General features: G+C 33.3%; 1 protein-coding gene across 8 annotated transcripts in view; it reads left to right on the top strand.

Annotated features, from left to right (window-relative positions):
* Positions 1–21,630, top strand: part of GLRA3 (glycine receptor alpha 3) — a 207,084-nt gene that overhangs the window by 48,196 nt on the left and 137,258 nt on the right. For all 8 annotated transcript variants that reach the window (XM_077868609.1, XM_077868608.1, XM_077868601.1 and 5 more), the window contains one exon: positions 5,773–5,840. In XM_077868609.1, the coding sequence (XP_077724735.1) occupies positions 5,773–5,840 (68 nt within the window). The remainder of the gene's footprint in view (positions 1–5,772; positions 5,841–21,630) is intronic.

Here is a 21,630-nt window from a genome sequence, read left to right as displayed (position 1 = left end):
TAAACAGGTGCTCTCTGTAATGGCAATAGAATATCTCGTCTTCTCTGAGCTTCATTCTCTGTAAAATTTTTGAGTATACATATTAATAGCTAAGGTAGAAAGATTACTCTAAGATTGGTGCTCTGATTTGCCATAGACCAGAAGCTTAAATTATAAATATAAGGCTTGATAAACATTATGGTACTGTATCCACTTCCTTCTTTGTAATCCATCTCCACTGTCACTGCCTTGGTCAAGGCCATCCTATCTCCCACCTAGACTAAAACAATAAATTCATGTGTTCTCTGTCTCTAAGCTTTTGCCATCTATTTAACAACTCGCTGTGTTGTGTTGATTCACTATACAACCATGATTAGAAATCTGTAATGGCTCCCTCATCATCACAAAGTGAATTCCAAGTACTTTGTATCACATCAAAGACATTCCATGTTATAGCCCAAGACTACCTTTAAAAACATGACTTTCACTTTCAAGTTGCTTTACACTTTTAGAATGTTTTAAAAAATTTTTTAAATAAAATTATATCTATACATATATATGTATATATGTACATATATATATGTATACACACACACATATATACATAAACACATATTTAAAGGGCATGTCTACTCTATTTTTGAAATTTGGAATTAAGGTTTAGTGCCTGAATTCATTCACCTTTCTTTCTGCTGAAGAAGAGAATATACACATAAGTAGTCAAATGGGAACTGTATGGCACTTTTGTGTATTCTAATAATCAGGCAAAGAACACATGTGACAACCAATGGAATGAACCAAAGGCTTATACCTCAGTGACTTACTGTACTGCTACATGAAATTTAGACTCTGATACCAGACTGGCTTTCTGCCATTAGGAGGAGCTTTTTGCATTGGTTTGGAGGCATATTGAAGAGGCAAGGGCTGTGAGTCTATTTCCTATATTATAAAACATATTCCCAATTAGAAGTAGACTTCAATTAGCCACTCCTCCTATGACCCTTTGTTCTTCTATGGAAATGCATTATTTTCCTTATTTTACTCATTGACCTTGGATGCAAGCCTCTGATCAACTTGGGATGCCAGAGCATTTTAGAGAGAAGGCAAATTCCTCAGAGGAGCCTTCCACCGAACTTAATACTGCTACTTTCAGAATCTTCCTGGAATCATTAGGAAGTGCCATGAAGCCCAAGAGACACTGAAATGTATCCAAACAAATAGCACTCACTTCAGGCTCCCAAAGCCTATACTGAATTTCCACTTTCATTCTATTTTCACCACCACCATGTAAAATTATAAAGTAATAATTAAATTTAAAGGGTGAGATGAAAAAACATAATAAAAAATGCCTCATTTTTTATTCAATGTCCACAAAGAAATTAAAGTCCCTAAAATAAAGCCCCTGCCTCTTGCTAAATTAAAATAAGAAAAATCAACTGCCCACCCCCCTCATTGTTTTATTAATTCCAATTTCACCCAATGAGTTCACAGTCAGATGAAGCAGGCAGTTTTATAGTGACAACAATATACTGGGCCATGTTTCCCAACATGGATGCACTTCCATCAACATTTTATCGAAAGATGATTTTTTTTGAAAGATGAATTAACCCAAATACCAATGTCCTTGTGTTTTTCCTTTTCCAAAGGCTGTGTGTCAATAGAGTGCAGAAGAATTTGTCTCAAGCTAAGCAATATTCCCTATATTCATATTACTGTTAGCAGCAAAAGAAAATAGCAAAGTTTGAGCATTCTTTAGAAAACAATAACTTTGAAAATATGAATGATTGATTTTAGCTTTTCAAAATTGCCAGATACTTGTACATATTTTAGGGTTCAGTACTTTAGACTTATACTAAGTCAAAGGAATCTAACAGTTAATTGTGACTTAATACTTCTCTTGTAATGGGATAAAATAATCAGGATGTAAGATTCATGCTTTCTTCTCTGTCACATATTGATGTATAAGACACCCTTATTGTCTTAAAAATTTTAAACATTTGTAAATATTTAGAAATAAGAAAGAAATATTTTTTAAAAATCTGTCTACTAGTAGTCAAATAATTATAGCACCTCTTGGATTCAGGACTTTCATGAGATTTTCTTGTTCTTTAATGTCCATCCTTCATATTTAAAATAATTTATTTTCTATTTCTGTTTAATTTTACATTCTATGCATCTTGATGGTCAATAGATTTTGGGCTCTTTCTAACTGTGCAGCATTTACTTGTTTTATTAGCATTGTTGATCAAACTTATAATAGGCCAGTCTCTAATCAAAATTAATGGCCTTGCATCTTCAAGGCCTAACTCTAAGTTCTGACTCTTCCCTATTTCTTCACTTCTAAGAAAATCTTTCATTTTTAGCCCTATAGTATAATGGGCACAGAGGTTCCTACTCTGAAGTTCGTTAGGCCAGTGGTTTCCAGCATTGTTGTACATCTGAATCACCTGGGGAACTTTTACAAATATTGGTGTTTTGGTTCCATGCCATATCATCTAGGTTAAAATCAGGTACAGATTTATTTTAAAGATTATTTCAATGTGCATAGAATTCATTGGCTTATGGATCATGAGCTTCATTTTTGAATAATTTTGTTTTTCCCCCTGTCATATTCAAGCAAGACAAATGGAAATGAGAAAATGAGTACAAAAGCAAAGATGAAAATTGTGCACCAGCAATCAAGAAAATGAAAATTGAAACCACAAATAATTTTCAACTATTCTAACTAATGAGGCATTGTTATGTTTTTATTTTTTTAATTTATTTTTAAATATTGGCACAAATATTTTTTATCTTTACAAAGGATTGAGAATTAGAATGGCTTTGTATATTTTTAATAGCAATACAAAAAATAAAAAAAATAATGAGAAATATCTTTAAAATTCAGAAAAAAAACCTTTCAGCCTAAAATTGTATACCAAAATTAGGTGTTAATTGAGAGGATGTTTAAACAAATTGTGAACAAGCAAATTCTCCAAAGCTTCATATCCATATGCACCATTTCTCCAAAAATTACTAAAGTACATGCTCTACTAAAATGAAGAAATAGGGGTGCCTGGGTGGCTCATTCAGTAATGAATGATCCGAGGGTCTCAAGATGGAACGTCACGTTGGGCTTTCTGCTCAGTGGGGAGTCTGCCTCTCCCTCTCCCTCTGTGTGCTTGTTCTCTCACTCACTCTCAAATAAATAAATAAAATCTTTAAAAAAATACAATGAAGAATTAAACGAAGAAAAACGAAAATATGCGGGCCAAGAAAGGAGATCCCACCAAAGAGAAGATAGAAGTAATTCCCAGTATAATGATCATGTGAGATCATAAGATCACTGCTAGGTTCCAAAACAAAAAAGTCTCATTTTGGAGTAAATGCAAAGGACAATAAAGCTAATAAAATATGTGATGAATCTGACATTGAAACATAATTTAGACATTTTAGAACTTGTGGGTAAGTTAATGATACATATGGAGGAAACTATGTAAAATACGTAAAGCAATTATCAACCTCCAGAAAATGTTTTTCAGGACAGGAAAAGTAGTCATAATTTATTGTATGACTTAGTTGGAGGTATTATTCACCTTGTCATGATATAAAATGTATATACGAATCTAACAACATGACAATGCAACAGTATCTGTGTCCTAGGAGGACAGAAAAAAAAGGTTTATGTTAATAGGGATGGTGATAATGTTTGATAGAAAGCTAAATCCTCTTCTGCTGTGGAGGCATCCAAAACTGGAGCACTTAAGAGTAGCAAAATAAACTCATTATTTAAAGAAAATTAGGTAAATCCCCAAAGAATCCATTAAATAAATTGAAGGGATTATCTCTAGTGAGCAGGGACATAGAGATACAGGGCAAGGGGCTGCTATCTTAGATAAGGTTTTTGTGTGTGGCATTATCTATTAGGTGAGTTTAACTCATAGAGTTATTTTAATCCCTACCACACACTATTTCAGCTTCATAACAAAGTCAGTAGCCAGATAATGGAATCCTTTGGATGTAATGTTATGTGAAGATCGTGGGACAACCTGATATGATGGGGAAAAAGAATGATTCCTAGAATCAGACTGGTGATTCAAATTCTAAATGTACTATTTATTAGCACCTTATGTCATCCTCTCTGAGCTTTAATTCACTATTTTTAAAATGGTAATATTACCCACTGTCAATGTGATATGGGTTAAATGGTATCTATGAATCTGCACAACACCTGGTAATGAGAAGTACTCACCAATTTATAAGATCTTATTCCTTCTACTCTGCTAAGTAATAATCTCATTGGGTCTTCTTTAATTTGGTGTACACAGTTTTAAATATTTAGTAAAGGAGTGAATAAATGGATCTCATAAAAACAAAATTTGTTGGTTTTATGATGAATGCTAAATCAGGCACTTATAGGGACTTCTGGAATGGTGGAGCAATGTTCTCTGTAAATTCACTCCTCCAAAAAAAAGCAACAGAAATACTGGAAAAAATGGTCAAAATGAACCTTAAAAGGCTCTGAAAAGCTTGTAACACACTAAGGAATGTGTAATTAACAAACCAATAGGCTTCTCTAGAAACAGAGTATTTAAATAGGTTCCACTCCTGAGCTCTTGGTAGCCTTGAAAACCAGAAGCCTCTCAACCACAGAAGCTGTACAGTCCAGGAGCCCAGCATGTATCAAAGGCCGGCCCCTCAGAAAGTCCATCTCCACAGCTATGTTACTTTAACCTGGCCTACTCCTTAGAGGAGTCCCAGTCAGAGGGCTTATCATTATTGGGCAATGACTGGGAACTCTCCCAGTAGGGCAATCCTATCCTTGGGCATTTGTTGAAAATGATTACAAGAAAAGGTTTAACACTGCAGCTGCCTAAGGCTGGGATACCAGTTGGGCAAACAAGAGCCTGAACAAAAATTTTTAAAAGATCTGAAGAATGAGATGCTCGTAGGCAGCTTTGAAAAGCTCTAATATCCTCTTGTAGATCTAGAGAGTACACACAAGTGTAAGGCTGTGTCCCTGCCTAGGAAAGACCTGGGAGGTCCCCAACCTCTCACCTCTGGCTGACCTCAAACCCTGTGCAAGAAAGGAAGTGAAGGTAAAGGCCTGAACACTAAAGGCATCCCTCCAAACAAACATGAAGTCCCTGGCAAAGGGTGGAAGATGTATTGACTCAGGGCAATAAGGTAATCTGACCAATCACTAGTTGACCACTAAGGTCACTGAGCAGAGACCTCAGTGGCTGCACACCATAGGGAAATGCAGACATTTTTTAGGTAAAGTGATTATTTAGTGTGATTAGTGACGTACCTGGATAAGTCACTAAATAGCAAAGAACACCAGCAAAGAACACCAGCAGAGACCATTTGTGGGATGCAAGTGGAGGTCTGGTTTCCAGAGTTGCCACATTGTATTATCTAATGTATCCAGTTTTTAACTTCACAAAAATTATGTGACAAAAAATATGCAGCAAAATAGGGCCCATAAATAAGGGGGGGAAAAAAATAGAAACAGCCTGAAGGTGTTCAGATGTTAGATTTACCAAATCAGGCATTTACAAAGTTACTAGAGATATCAAATCAAGGAAACTGAGACTAAATGAGATTAATGACTTGCATAAGGGCCAGCATCAGTGTTCAAAGGAGACTATGAATTTGTGATTTCCAATTCAGATTATTCACAGAATCGGGGCGTATACAAATATAAACATACATATTTTCTTTTTTAAAAAATAATTAAAATAAAAAATTAATAATGAAAAGCATGGAATTATTTGAAAATAAAGAGCCCTTATGTTTTCATCTCTCTTTCAGGTCCTCCTGTTAATGTCACATGCAACATATTCATAAACAGCTTTGGCTCCATCGCTGAGACAACAATGGTAGGCATGTTTACTTTGTAACAAGTTTCACACTAAAGTCATTTGTAATTACATGAATGACAAATTTTCTGCTGTGTTATGTAATTTAAAGCCAAAATTAATATAATGAGATTTTTAAAAATAAAATTAATGGTATAATTAAATTATAATCAACTGCAAATAATAATGTTTCATTTGGTGATGGTATATTAGAGAAATAAATATAAGTGAAAACAAGATTGATTTTTCCCATTTTGGTATTTAAATATTACCTCAAATTAAAACTAAAATTTTACCATATAACTTATTTCTTTTCTATGCTTTTTAATAACCAGACATAAACATAGGAGTAAATAATTTCATGTTCAATAATTCTGTATATTTATAATATGTTTATAATATTATTTTAAGTATTTTATTTTGTTTCTTTTCCAAATGAATATAATATTTGCTAAAATATCATAAGTATTTTGTGAATTGTGGTATATGCCTTACTTTACTGAAATTCATTGAACAGAGACTTCATTACTATGTAATCGAGAACATTTTATATAATGAAGTTATTAAGGCCGAAAAATTATCATTACAGAGCAAATTTATTCTAATTTGAATTTTATAGCTTTCTCTAAAGATCATGTTGTGTCTCTACTTTGCACTGCAGCCTTTATTGTGCATTTTAGCTGAAATAAAATGCAGAGATAGACTCATGAATCACTGGATATCTGTAAAATCAGCTAGCAGGCAACTTTTTTTTTTTTTAAATTGAAACTGTATGGTGGTTCTTAAATTACCTAGAATTATACTCCATTCCTAAATTTAGTGAGTATAATTTGCATTAATTTTCAAAGTTGATTTTAGCTAAAATAGGATGTAAAATACTTAAAGATTTATTAGCTTCCAAAACCATTATTAAGTAGAGAGCTATGTTATTGTACATACCTCAGAACGACTTGATAGAAAATTTTCTAAGGAAAAATAATCTAATATGTAAATTATTATGGGTGGATGTAGAGATGTGCATGTGCGTACAGGATCTATCTCAATAGGAAGAGACTTAGGCATCTTTTTTTTTTTAATTCTCTTTTTCTCATGTATGCAATATTTAGTCACTTAGTGGCATCTTTGTGGTTTTATCAAACTCAATATAATACAATTATAGTAAAAACATCAGTGAAGAAGAACTGAGCTCACATATTTGCATTATATAGAATTATCTTAAATACAGTGTATAAATTAATATGAATGTGTGGGCAGCCCTTGTGGCTCGGCGGTTTGGCGCCACATTCAGCCCAGGGCATGATCCTGGAGTCCCGGGATCGAGTTCCGCGTGGGGCTCCCTGCCTGGAGCCTGCTTCTCCCTCTGCCTGTGTCTCTACCTCTCTCTCTCTCTCTCTCTCTCTTCCTACCTATCTCTCATTAATAAGTAAATTTTAGAAAAATCCTTAAAAAAATAATATGAATGTGTGTGTTTGTGTAAACACAGAGAAAATGCAAATAATTTGCTTACATAAGCATAGTGTTGTTCTGGTGCAATTCTGATTCCAAAATGACTATAATGCTGTTTTAGACTCTGATGTATTCTAGATTCTCATTGAATATCTGGCTGTGATTTATATCCTGCATTTGTACTATTGGGGAGAAAAATTTTCTTCTACCCTCAAGATTCTCTTGGCTGGTTTAAGAATTAAATTGACATGAGACAGGTAACAGAAGAAAATCAAATTTAATAACATACATCAGAAGAATTCACATAAACAGAAAAGATTCCAAAGACAGGCAAGATGCGGTACATAGGTCATGCTGAACAGAAGGGGAGAGAAGTCTGGGACCTCAAAGCTAAGGAAAGCAATTTACAGGAAGATGAAAAAGAGTAAATGTTTGGTAAACAAATGTTTGCTGGCCAACTCAGAAACAGTGGGATATTGAGAGGACTTTGATCAAACAGGTCTTGCTGGTTCCTACCTATCTACCCGTCCTACTTCATATTATAACTATAGTTAACTATGGTGCTAGCTCCCTTCCTGGAACAGGTCCTCTATCTAAATCCTTTTAAGCAGTTAGTAAAAGAAAAACTTCTTGAGTTTTCTGTTTCTTAAAAATAATCAACCTAAAACAATCCATATGCCAAAGAGACACATTTTGGGGTGGAAAATTTTTTCCTCTACCATACATTCCTAGTCCGAATTGTGTTTAAAGATGAAAGAATCTCTGTTGGCTTTTTTCTACTTAGACTTTTCAAATTGTATTTCGAGCTCTGGTAACTTTCTCATTTGAATAGCTGCTATACACACTGTAAAATCTTGAAAACCTAAAAATATGTTTATACTTTCTCTTTAGCAAGATCTCTTTCACAAAATACTTTGGGCAGCAATAGTTGGAAAGATTTACAGCCTTACTTATCTTTCTGGGGTGAAGGAAGAGTCTTGGGAAAAAAGAGAAGACGTCACCAAATTTCCTTCTCATTAAAACCAGAAAGATTGTCAGGTTCCGGAAGGTCTTTGCTTTTTATAATGTAATTCATCAGTCTACTGCTAAATGGTTGTGGCGCACTATATAGAGGATGACTTCACCAGCTAAAATTTCTTACCTTTATGGAATGCCTGGATGACTCAGTGGTTGAGCCTCTGCCTTAGGCTCAGGGTGTGATCCCGGTCCCCAGATTGAGTTCTCTGGATGGAGGGAACTCCCTATTGGGTTCTCTGGATGGAGCCTGCCTCTCCCTCTGCCTGTGTCTTTGCCTCTCTGTGTGTGTCTTTCATGAATAAATAAAATAAAATCTTTTTAAAAAATTAAATTTCTTACCTTTAATAATTTTAGATTCCCTTTATTTTGTGTAATATTAATATTATTAAAATAATCTTACACAAAAAGCTTGCAGAATATTGCAAATATACTCTTGCAGTGACTCTTCTTGGTTTAATTTCCCTTCTCTAACATAGGAATTCTTTCCATCTATATATATTCTATCATAATGTATTTTTCTGGAAATCATTTTTAGCATCTATCATCTTCCTCTTCAGAATTAAGCAACATCAATGAACATTAATCAGGCATCTCAGAGGTTAAGTATTATAAAATTTACTATGTCTATGTTGGTTATCATTCTTTTTAGTCTTCTAAACTTTTAAACAGGTGATATTATTTCTATGCATATAGTCAGATTTAATATTTAAAAGAATTTTAATGATATCATATAGAAGAGCTGCAATATGGTGTCCATGTGCATAGGAATGGAGAGAATTAAGACTTACTGTTATATTTATATCTTAAGATTCATAGAATATTTTCCTACAACTTGTTTAGATTGGTATATTTTATTCAGTTTCTGCCATCACAGCTCTGCAACTAAACTTTGTCTTGTTATTGTAGTTGTTATAATATTGTTCAAATTAATTTATTTATATAAAACCATTTATATATATTTAAAAATATTTACACTTCTTATACTAATATAGTTTATTTTTGTTTTTTTACAACACAAATAGCCTAATTCAACTATGACAATGTATTAAAATTGTGAGGATGGAATTTCAAATTACCTATAATCATTAATGGATATTGTTGCACCTGAGATCTCATATCTAAAATAAATCCAAATAATTCTCCCAATCTTTGCTTAACAAAGACCTTAACTGTCTTCAATGTCTGTTTACTGACCAAATAATTAAGCTCCCACTGCTGGTCTAGTTTCTCACCATTGTATCTCTCCTCTTTTTTAAATTCATCTTTAGTTCCATTTGAGATAATTATTTGATTCTTGAGAAAATCTCTCTAGTAGATATTCTATATATTTACCCATTTGTTTTAAAAAATAAGTTATTCAAAATTTTAATGTATTTTGCATTTTCTTCCTGCACGAATTTTTTTTTTTTTTTTTTAATATTTTTGTGTGTTGGGGCACCTGGGTCTCTTGGTTGGTTAAGAGTTTAACTTTTGATTTCAGCTCAAATCATGATCTCAGGGTCCTGGGATCAAGCTCCTGGCATCATCAGGCTCCATGCTTAGCAGGGAGTGTGCTTGGAATTCTTTCTCTTTCTGCCACTCCTCCATTTGTGCTCTTTCTCCCCTCCTCTCTCACATAAATAAATAAATCTTTTAAAAAAATTATATGTGCATCTTTCCAATAACATAAATTCTAATTTATTTTTAACTGTGGAACTTGTTATTCCCCAATATTTATTTGTCTAATTAACCTAATATAGTTCCAACCATTCTCATTTGAGTACAATTTTATTATTCTTTTTTTTTTTTCAATTTTATTATTCTTGACACATAATGGTGAATGCTTTTCTATAAATATCCTGAAATTTTTAAACTTCCCTATTTGTTTTACATTTGAGTTATGTGTCATATATAATGAGATTCTCTAAGGACATGTTCAGCCTCCATTATTCCAAGTTCACATTCTTAAGCAGGCAGTGATTTAACAACTATTGGAAGCCACAGTTCTTTAAAAAAATTTTTTTAATTAAAGATAAAAGTGGTTTACCATCATTAGAGTCATTCTTGTTCTCCTTTTGTGATATGACCTTGGTAAGGGAGGTATGTCTGTCCTACCTTCTAAACATGTGGTAATGAAAGAGGTTCATGATTGTTTTTATTGCTTCTATGAAGGAAGCTCAAGATCACATTAACGTGACTCTTGAAAAACCTGTTATGAGTTGTGGATAAGGCTTAAATGCTAGGATGAAAGCATTTGTAAGTTGGACTTTAAAAAAAAAAACAAACATATCTGAATGTAGTAATTTGGGTGTGTATGTATAGCACTTTCTCAAACTGAATATACTAGCTTAACCTCCTATCTTCAGAAAACAGATGGCTCTCCATCTTGTTACACATATGTTAGAGTTAGAGAAGTACTCGGCTATCTGCCTTAAGTCAATATTTACTCATTGAACCATTACTTTTCACTAGTGCTGAAAGAATAAATTGTTCTTACAAAATAAAAACAAAAAAGGTTGGATAGTTTTGATATAATAGGTTTTCAGGTGTTTGTAGACAGAAATATATGGGAGGTTTGGGTAAGAGCATCTGAAGATCTGCTGTGATCTCACAGAATTGTCAAACTGTACATTTTCTTTATTTTTCACATAAATGATGGGTTCACATTTTAGTTGCACAATAATCATGCATATGTAGATGCTACTTTGAATCACTGGATGATTATAATCTCCGAAGAAATCCAAAACTAGTATACCATAAAAGATTTACAGTGTCCATTACAGATTCTTAATGGAAAATCCTACACATTCTTTTTTTTGAAGTATATCTTAGTTGTTTTAATCAAATAGAGTTATTACCTATGCAAAATACACTTTGCATAGAAAAGTAACACTAATGTGCCTATCATCTTAACAAAGTAAACATCAAAAATAAATTGAAGCTGACCATATACTCTTGCCCCAGACACTGTTTCCCTACTTTCCAAAAGAAGCTTTTTCCCTGAATTTGATATTAAGACATAAATTCCATTCTACAATCATGAAAACATGAATAAAATGGTCATACTGTAGTGTCCACATGTAATTTGATTTTTGGGCTCAAATTTATGTTTTTTGAGATAAGCCTTAGGCTCTTCCATTCATTTTCATTTCAGGAAGTATTCCATATTGTATTTGTATTGTATTTATCCATTCTACATTTGATGGACATTTTGATTGTTTTTAATGTTTTTACCACTATGAAAACCCTGGATTGAAAATTGTTGCACATTTTCTTCTACTATGCATATGCAGAATATTCTATAGGATATATACCCAGGAGTGGAATTATTTGGTCAAAGGCTGTATTCTCAGAAGTGAAATTATTTGGCTCAAATATTACTAAATTGTGCTCCAAAGTGGCCATTCTGTCTTAAACACCTGCTATTAATTTTATGAGATTTTTTATTGTTTTACATCTCCCACAGCTAATGTTTACTCACTTTGGATATAATTTCTGTTATTACCTACTTCCTTGATTAAATAGTGTGGTTACGTGTTTTTCTTGATTTCTTTTTTTTTTTTTTTTTTTGTCATTCTGGTGTCCTTGGTGCAAAATGACTTTTATATCTTTTGTACATTTATGCTTGTTTGTTTTTATAATGTATACACCAACATACACTACACACACACATATATTATTCTGAAGATGAATGCTCAGTTACATGCATTTGAAATACCAATTTTGCTTTTTTTTCAGTGTATTCATGATGTCTTTTGATGTATAAATTATTTCATTTTAATTTACAAAATCTACCCTTGTTTTACTCATTGGTTTGTGCTTCATTGTCTGAAGAAATCCTTCTCTCATCTAAGTTCATAAAGACATTTTCTTCTAAAAGCATTTTTGATTTTCCTATTTAGGTTTTAGTTCACCTGGAATTTTGTGTTGTGGTATATTTATATATGATGCGCAGTAGGCATTTACTTTTATTTATTTCACAATAGAATAATTACTTCTACAAATCTGCAATTGTACCTCTTTCATATGTAATTATATACATATATACCTATATATTATATAATATATATTATATTATATATATTAAATGAATCTGTTTCAAAATTCTTAATTTTGTGCCAATGGTCAATCTTTCTATGCCTGCACCAATATTATAGTTTTATTTAATGTAGTTTTAAATTGGATTTGATATTTAATAGGACATCTTTCCTAATACACAGTTTATTCTTTTTCAAAGTATTCTTGACTCTTCTTGGAAGTTTGTTTTTTCGTATCATTTTTGTATTATCTTGTCAAGTTCCACAAAATAAACTTGAATATATGGACGAGTGTTGAGAGAATGGTCACCTTAAAATATTGAGTTTCCCATCCATGAATATATCTCTTCTTTATTGAAATATTGTTTACTATTATTCAACAGACACAAATCTCTCATGAATTTCTTGCATATATTTTAATGTTAATTTCTCCTTTATTTTAAAAATATATATTTTTAAATTGCAACATTTTAGTCATATTTTCTAAATCTTTATTGCTGGTATGTTGGAATATGATTGTTTTATACATTGTTTTAATATGCTTTCATTTTAGTCCTAAGATTTTCTAGTTCCTTCATGCAATCATTTTATCTGTGAATAATATATTAATTTATTCCTCCTGGTCCTTATATACTGTCCATGTTTTACTCATCTTGCTGTTTTAGCAAAAACAGTATTGAGTGAAATATATATTGTTCCTGGCTTTAAAGGGGAAATTTATAGTATTTCTAAAATAAATGTTTGCTTCAGTTTGGTATAGATCTCCTTTACCAGAGTTAGGGCCCTCTTTCTACAGAACACAGAAATCATTAAATACAAAACAATCCCCAAAACAAGTAGTAAGTCTTCTAAACCATGAGCTAGTATATCAATTTATTTATCTTCTTCCGTTATTCTCAGTTACGTTTTTCAGAGCTTGTCATATATTTTATTTGTTCCCAAGTGTTGATGTATGGTCATAAATATTACATTTTTTAATTTTTAAAAATAGTTTTATCTTAGAGTAGTTTCAGATCTACAGACGAATTGCAAAGATAGCATAGAGTTCCCCCATACCTCCTTCCCAGTGTCCTCTATTATTAACATCTTGAATTAATATATTTGTCACAGCTAATGAACAAGTGTTTGACACATTATTATTAACTGAAATATATATATATTTTTAGTATTTACTTATTACTTCTAATGTCTTTTACTGTCCCAGGACTGATCCAGGATACTACATTATATTTAGGTGTCCTATCTCCTTATACTTTCCTTGTATTTTATGGCCTTAACAATTTTGAATATGGGTCAGGTACTTTGTAGAATGTCTCTCAATTGACTTTTTTTAATGAGTAGACTGGAATCATGTAATTTGGGAAGGAAGACCATGGAGGTAAAGTGCCATTCTCCTTACTTTATATCAAGGGTATGTACTATCACTTAGGACAGTATACACTCTCATTAATAATGACTCGTCAGACTTCACCACTGTAATATTAATCCTTTTTTCACCTCTGTTGAAAAGCAGTGTACAGACCTTACTTAAGGATAGGGGAGGATTATTCTCCATGCCCTTGCAAGGATCATGTCTGCATATTATTTGGCATTCTTCTATATAGAACATTTATCTACTCTTCCCCATTTAAATATTTGTCCGATGATTTATTTATACCAGTATGGATTCATAGATATTTATTTTACACTTTGGGTTGTAATTCAGTACTATATTATCTATGATGTTCAAGTCATTACAGTTTTGGCCATTGGGTGCCCATTCAGTTGAGTCCTGTGTCCTTTCCACATATTCCCATAGTTCTGTTTTTGGAGCACTTTCTTGCATCCTGCCACTTAAAGATGTTCCAGACTCATCTTGTATATTCCCTGCTCCAGCCCTAGAATCAGCAATTTCTCCAAGGATCCCTGGTCCCTTTTATTGGAGAACAGTATTAGAAACCCAGATCTGGTTACTAGGTATGGTCATTGCTAACACAGTGTCATTGTTTCTGTGCCCTCCCAGCAGACAGAGCTTGGAAATGTGTGTGTGTGCAAATGTTATAATTTAAATTATATTTCCCAATTGTTTCTATGAACATGTAGACAGACAATTATATCTTGGAATATTAACATACATCCTAAGAACTTGATAACTTAGGTAGTTCTAGTAGTAGTTTGCCAATTTCTTTGTATTTTCTATGAAGATGTCCATACAAACGGTTAAGACATTTGTACATCTTCTTTTCCAGTATTTATGCTTTATTTATTTATTTTTTTTAAAGGTATTTATTTATTTATTTATGATAGTCACAGAGAGAGAGAGAGGCAGAGACACAGGCAGAGGGAGAAGCAGGCTCCATGCACCGGGAGCCCGATGTGGGATTCGATCCCGGGTCTCCAGGATCACGCCCTGGGCCAAAGGCAGGCGCCAAACCGCTGCGCCATCCAGGGATCCCAGTATTTATGCTTTAAATCTCTCTTTCTTTTCTTCCCTTTTTCCCTTTTTTTCCCTCTTATTTTATTGTACTGGTTCACAAGTCCTGTACAATGATAAATAAAATGGATGGAGAATTACCAACTTTGTCTTTTTTTCTGATGTCTGTGAGAAAGCATGCAATATTTTGCAATTAAGAATGGTGTTAACTGTAGATTTCTCTTAAGTGCTCTTTATCAGATTGAGGAAGTTTTTTCCATTACTTGTACACTGAGGTTTTTTTTTTAAATCATGAATAGGCATTAAATTTTACTCAATGATATCTCAGCATTCATGGAAATGATTGACTTCTCCATCATTCTGTTAGTATTATGGATTATATTTAATCAATCAAGTATATATTGATTTTCAAATATAAAATCATCTTTGCAGTTCTGGTATAAACTCCAATTGATCATAATATATTCATCTTTTTATATATTGCTGATTATTTAATTATCTGATATGGTTTAGGATTTTTGTTTCTATGTTCATTTCAGATTATTTAACTATAATTTTCTCTTCTTGCATTGTCAAGAGCAGTGTCTGGTATTAGTATTATACTATTTTCAAAAAATTAGTTGGGAAATATTCATTCTTCCTCTACTCTGTAAGATAATTTGTGTAAAATTGTCATCATTTCTTAAATAAGTATGATAAAATTTTGTAGTAATGCCATCTATGCTGGCCATTCTACTTGGGGAATGATTAAAATTATAGATTCCATTCTTGAACAGATAGAAGACTAGTCACTTTTTCTGTAGTGTACACTTAGCAAAAGTTTTTGTTTTTTATGAAATTTGTCCATTTCCCTAAACATTTCAAATTATTGACATAAAGTTATTTATAATACCATAGCACTTCATCTGAGGGGATCTTAATGCCTCCATTTTCAATCCTCCCTTTCTTCTTAGTTTATATATGGATTTCCTTTATCTGCTAGGAATTTTTGCTGCTTTCTGAACCTATAATTAATGTTAATCTTTTAAGAATAATAATACTCAAATTTTATCTTTCCATCTGTTCTTTCTGTAAAATCTATTACACTGAATATTCAGCACCTCATTCTCTCCATCAGAATTTCTATCTCTTTCCGTTTCTGTGATGTACATTCCTTATATTTAGGAATTATCATTGGTAAATTATTGGAAATCCACAAAAATCCCCCCAAAGCTGCACTTTCCTGTCAGTCCATTTTAGACTCCTTCATAGCAAATACCTCAATTCATTCATGCACTATGATGGTGGCAAATTTTTCTTATACTACTTTATTTGACTTTAAGGATGGCATTTAATTCCTTGTGTTGATTCAATTTAGACTTCATTTACATCCTATTGTTTTATTCAATTTAAAGTGCTCTTTATCCTTTTATTTTTTTAAAAGATTTTCTTTATTTATTTATTCATGAGAGACAGAGAGAGAGAGAGAGAGAGAGAGAGATACAGGCAGAGGGAGAAGCAGGCTCCATGCAGGGAGCCTGAAGTGGGACTCCATCCCGGGTCTCCAGGGTCAGACCCTGGGCTGAAAGAGGCACTAAACCGCTGAGCCACCCAGGCTGCCCAGCTCTTTATCTTTTTAATATTTTGTTTAAATCCACAGACATTTTTTAAAGAATTTTTTTATTATAGGCTCCATAGAACATCAGTCTACTCTGCAATATTCATTATTATGCCATTAACAACTAGGATAATTCTTAGCACAAAGTAACTCTTGAATATCTATTGTTGAATATATTTATACATGTATTCTAGCTAACAGAGAATATTTTTTTCCAAAAAGAAAACTTTGCTACTATGTCCTTGTCATAGCATATAAACACTTTGTTATTTATACTGCTTTGCAATATGATCTCTTTTTTTAAGATTTGTATTTATTTGATATATATATAGAGAGAGTGTGTGTGTGTGTGTGTGCATGCACAAATGCTTGCCTACAAGTGCACAGGAATGAGGGGAGGGGCAGAGAGAGAGGGAGAGGGAGAAGCAGACTCCCCACAGAACCAGACATGGGGCTTGATCTGAGGACCCTGCAATCATGACCTGAGCAGAAATCAGATGCTAAGCTGATGGAGCCATCCAGGCTCCCCAATATAACCTATTTTTGCAGTTCTGGTCCTGGTCACTGTTTTAAATTGGTGCTACAGTCTCTTAAATATGAGCTAAGTGATTAAGTGTACAATGAAGCTACTGTTCGCTAATTTTGCTAAAATAAATGTAGCTTTTTAAAATTTTTTTTTTAATTTTTATTTATTTGTGATAGTCACAGAGAGAGAGAATGAGGCAGAGACACAGGCAGAGGGAGAAGCAGGCTCCATGCACCGGGAGCCCGATGTGGGATTCGATCCTGGGTCTCCAGGATTGCGCCCTGGGCCAAAGGCAGGCGCCAAACCGCTGCGCCACCCAGGGATCCCTAGCTTTTTTATTAAAAAAATTTCCTTGCAATTTTATCTTTCCTCAAAAAGCATTTGCTTTTTCAGAAAAGAAACAATTTCATTAAAACATTAAAATTTTATATGGGGGAGCCTGAGTGGCTCAGTTATTAAGCATATGACTTGATTTTGGCTCAGGTCATGATTTCAACTTTGTGAGATCAAGTCCCATGATGCTCCCTGTGATGAGCCCGGAGCCTGCTTAAGATTCTCTCTCCTCTACCTCTGCCCTTACCCTTACCTCACTGAAGAGCACAGATACGGACATACACATGCACTCTCTCTTTTGCTCAATTAAAAAAAAAAATTGTATGGAGAGTTTTCTATGATAAATTAGAGCTCCTACCATTTGTGCTTATGGTAATCAAGAATAATTTTTAAAAATTTAAAACATCAAGATGCAAATATTTCAGATATCAACTAGGTTTAACAATATTTTTAAAATGACAATTAGAAGGCAATGTGTGTAATTTGAAGGAAAGTCCATTTTTTCTTTTGGTAAACTTTTCCAAAACTGAGTTATTGGTCCTTTGTATCTATTGTCAAAGACTAAAGTTCTTGTAAAGATTCATTTAATGAATGTCATAATAGTATTCAATGACTATTCCTATGTAAATCATATTTCTAGATTTAATAATATTAATGTAGCATATGATTAGATGGACGCTATTTCATTTCCTTTTAGGATAGCCTGAAAGCATCCTGCTATCCATTTAACATTAATATTATGTCTGTTAACATCTTATCCTATCTTATTTTTCCTACTTTGAGTAATGGGTAAAGCCTAACCAAATATAGCAATGGCATTAGTCTGAAAGATTTTTAATTTCAAGCATGAGTAACCAGTGAGTGGCAGCATGAATGTGTTCTGAACCATCATTTATAAGAATGAATTGGAAATAGGGCATATTTATGGAAAACATTGCAGAAAGAGAAGTATGCATGAAGGTTACACATCCTGGTGACCCCATCTGAAATTCAAATAAATCTCTGCCCGATGTAGTCATTCACAGGACCATCCTTACATTCACAGCAATGTGATTTGCTGATCCTGTTTGCTGATCCTGTTCACACAGGTAAAGTTTCTCATAAAGAATATCACAAAGAATACAATTGCCTAATTATGCTGCACTGTTGTTAAAACAAACATGATATTTACAAGTATATTTCCAATTCTATGGGGGGAAGTGCCAAAGAAACTAATAACCACAGAAAGAAAGCTTATGTGAAGGGAGTTGTCAGGCACACACTTCAATTTCTTTCTTTTATTGGACCACACATTTTTGTAGAATTTTGTAGAATTTTCTGTTACTCTGGCTAGCATATTGAAAGGTTAATTGTATTTTGTTTCTGCATTTGAAATATTTGGGTTAAGTAAAAATGAGGAAGATTATAGGGGTAAATATAGTGTCAATTTAAGTCTCCTCTCAGCCTAGTAAAGCTAATTTATAATGGAAAGTGACTATTATCTGCACGTGGTCCTCTCTAGAGGACAATGTTGTATAGAATTCACCTGCTACCAGAGCAGTTAGGCACTTGTTGGCCACCTCACATGGCATAGAAAAGATCTGATTCTCATGAACAGTTCACAGCAATGGTATTCATCTTCAAGGTATTTATTATCATGTACCTTTTTCTAAGAGAATTTGATTTTCTAAAAGAATACACTCCAAAATGTCATTTCAACCTCTAAAGATAAAATGGGCATCGAGATAGGGAATTGTGTTCTCTAAGATGATTGGCACTAGTCATAATTTGTTACTTAGTCATGAATTTAGCATGTCAATTAATGTTAAGTACTTGGCAATCAATTTAAATTCCAAATAGCTTTTCAGCTGTGATGCTGAATCTCTGACAGATGAATGAGTTAAAGTTAGCACTGACACTCTCTAGACCAGTTAGATGACACGTTTCAATTGCTGTGATGAAACTAGCAGCCTATCTACAAAACAAGCCAACTATGCCTCACAAGGGCTCAAACAAGCCAGACGACAGGGACCTGGGGCTGTGCCACAAGTGCCCTGTCAAATAGAACAGATGTAGGCATCTAGTTAAGCAGTTTGAGTTGTTTAGGGAGTCAGTTGGGAAATGGAAAACTTCTACATAACAATGACGGTGTGTGTGTGTGTATCAAATGAGTTTAATACTTCAAGATTTGGTTTTAAATATATAAGGAAAGTAATTTTATCCTCCATCTCAAAAAAGAAGACCTGAAATAACAAACTATTTGTTCTATGGGAGAGCATGAAGGCATATAGATTTATTATATATATATTATATATATATTAAAATAAATATTATATATTTTAAATAATATATATTCATATATATTTGAATATATATATGTTCGTAATAAATCTATGATCTGTATCATCTTTTAAAAATTCTCCTTAGTAGTTTCTTGGAATGTTGCCAATACTCTAGAAACTAGCTAAAGCATAGGACAAATAATCCTTTCATAAAGGTACATTAAGAAGCTTAATTAACAAAAATGAGCTTGTAACATATATCAACATGAAGTAGATAGACTGCAAATATTCACGGATTAGTCTTGGGCAACCTTCATCTAAAACCCAATCAATTATCTCTTAGATGATAATGAAGTCTTATTTTTCCCCTTAGGGTAAGTTTGGGAGTGCTTTCTCCTCCATTACGTTTCCAGCCCTACTAGGACTCTTCTTTCTACAGATTTTTGGAATTAGTGAAGAATCCTCTCTACATTTCCCTATCTGAACTCTCATCTTGCTCTCTCCCACTGAGGGAGAGTTGCCTCCATACCTTAATGGTGTTAGGAGGTTATGTATCACTTCCAGACCTCCAGGAAGCCTCTGGCCTGGCACATGACTCTTCCTCCGAGGTAGTAAGAAAAGGGTTGATCCCTCTGGGCTAATGGGATGAAATTTAACCCCACTAAATTTAGCTACTAAAATGGTTAAAAATTCTGATTCTAGGTATATTTTACTCTTTATCATATTTTAACTTGCTTTAAAGATAATTTTATTCCTCACTCATGTGCTATAAAATTAAATATGATTAATCAAAATATGACAGCTGATCAAAAAAGAAATGAATAAGCTCTGCTTCACATTTTTTTCTTTAGTTTTCTGTAAGGTAATGTTCCTCAGCCATTTTTCCCCCCATATGCCTCCCAAATGAGCCTTTTTAGGCACTGATTTCCCTAATTGCCCTCCTTATGAAATTTTCATACTTCAGATATACCATGTATCTGTTTATATACTCTATGCATATCTCTGAATTATGTGTAAAAGGAGTAATATTCTTTTGTAATTTACCAAGAACCAAGTTTTACTCCCTCGAGATGACTATTGTTGCTGAGAATGTGTACTTCAAAGTATATATTTACAGGGGTATTCAGGAGTCCAGTTGTGCAAGGCTAATATTTTTATCCTCGTTGCTTGGTAGCATACCTAACAACAGGAGAAAATGGGACAAAAGCGCTGTGCATTCTGAGGGGGAAGGGATACATTTTTATGCCCTTAGCTATTTGCAAAACTCGTAATTCATATGAACTGGAGTCCAAGCTATATTCTTTGTCTTATTAATGTGTTCATTTCTTTTTTAGATGTTATTTTCAAACTTTATAGGCATGCCTCCATATAAACACACACACACACACACGCACACACACACACACACACACACACATCCCTAGACTAATTGTAAATATATTCAGATTTGTTTCAGATTTATTTTCCATGTCTGACATGAGGGCCAGATTTGTTTCCTTTTTATGTTTTGCTTTTACTCATATAACTGTCATTGCATCATATCTCTCACTATTTAATAAAATTGATCTGAAAATATTTCCCACATAGTGCATTCCTCAAGCTCTGTTCCAGTGGCAACAAATCTTTGCAAGATACCCAAGGTACATATGATATTACTGTCATGGCTATGGCAGAAGAAGTTTTTATTAAGGTATAATTTACTCAAAAATAGAAGAAACTGTCTTAGACTTCTGAGGGGAAAGTTCTTCATGAGGCATTTTTAAAGAATTGCCTGAAAATTTCCGTAAGTACTTGAAGGTCAATTCCTCTATTAGTTAAGCTTCCAACAGAGCGATGCCCAGACCCCAGATTCCAGGCCTCTATCCTGCTCTTCCTCCCACGTCCATTAACCAGGATGTGCTTTGGGAGTTATTTTTTCAAAAACTTATTGCTGGTTGCAGATGTCATGTTTCACATACCATTGTATTTTCCTGCATAGCACTTGAAGTAAAACATTCTGGGGCATTCTTTTCTCACCTATGATGCATCTCCCACTTTCTCTCTCCCTCCTTAATTTGTCCACCTTGATGCTCTAAAACATTGTTAAAATTTATTAGGGTTTATCTCCTATTCTCTGGCTCTTATAAGGATATCTGTTATTTTCTACTCACCTATTTACTCTAGCAGCATGATATTGTCAATATAGTACACCATCGGGATGTC

The sequence above is a fragment of the Canis aureus genome, chromosome 24 (genome assembly GCF_053574225.1).
Source record: "Canis aureus isolate CA01 chromosome 24, VMU_Caureus_v.1.0, whole genome shotgun sequence".
Taxonomy (NCBI): Eukaryota; Metazoa; Chordata; class Mammalia; order Carnivora; family Canidae; genus Canis; species Canis aureus.
Note: the sequence above shows the minus strand (reverse complement) of the source record. Positions and strands in the feature narration are given on the sequence as shown.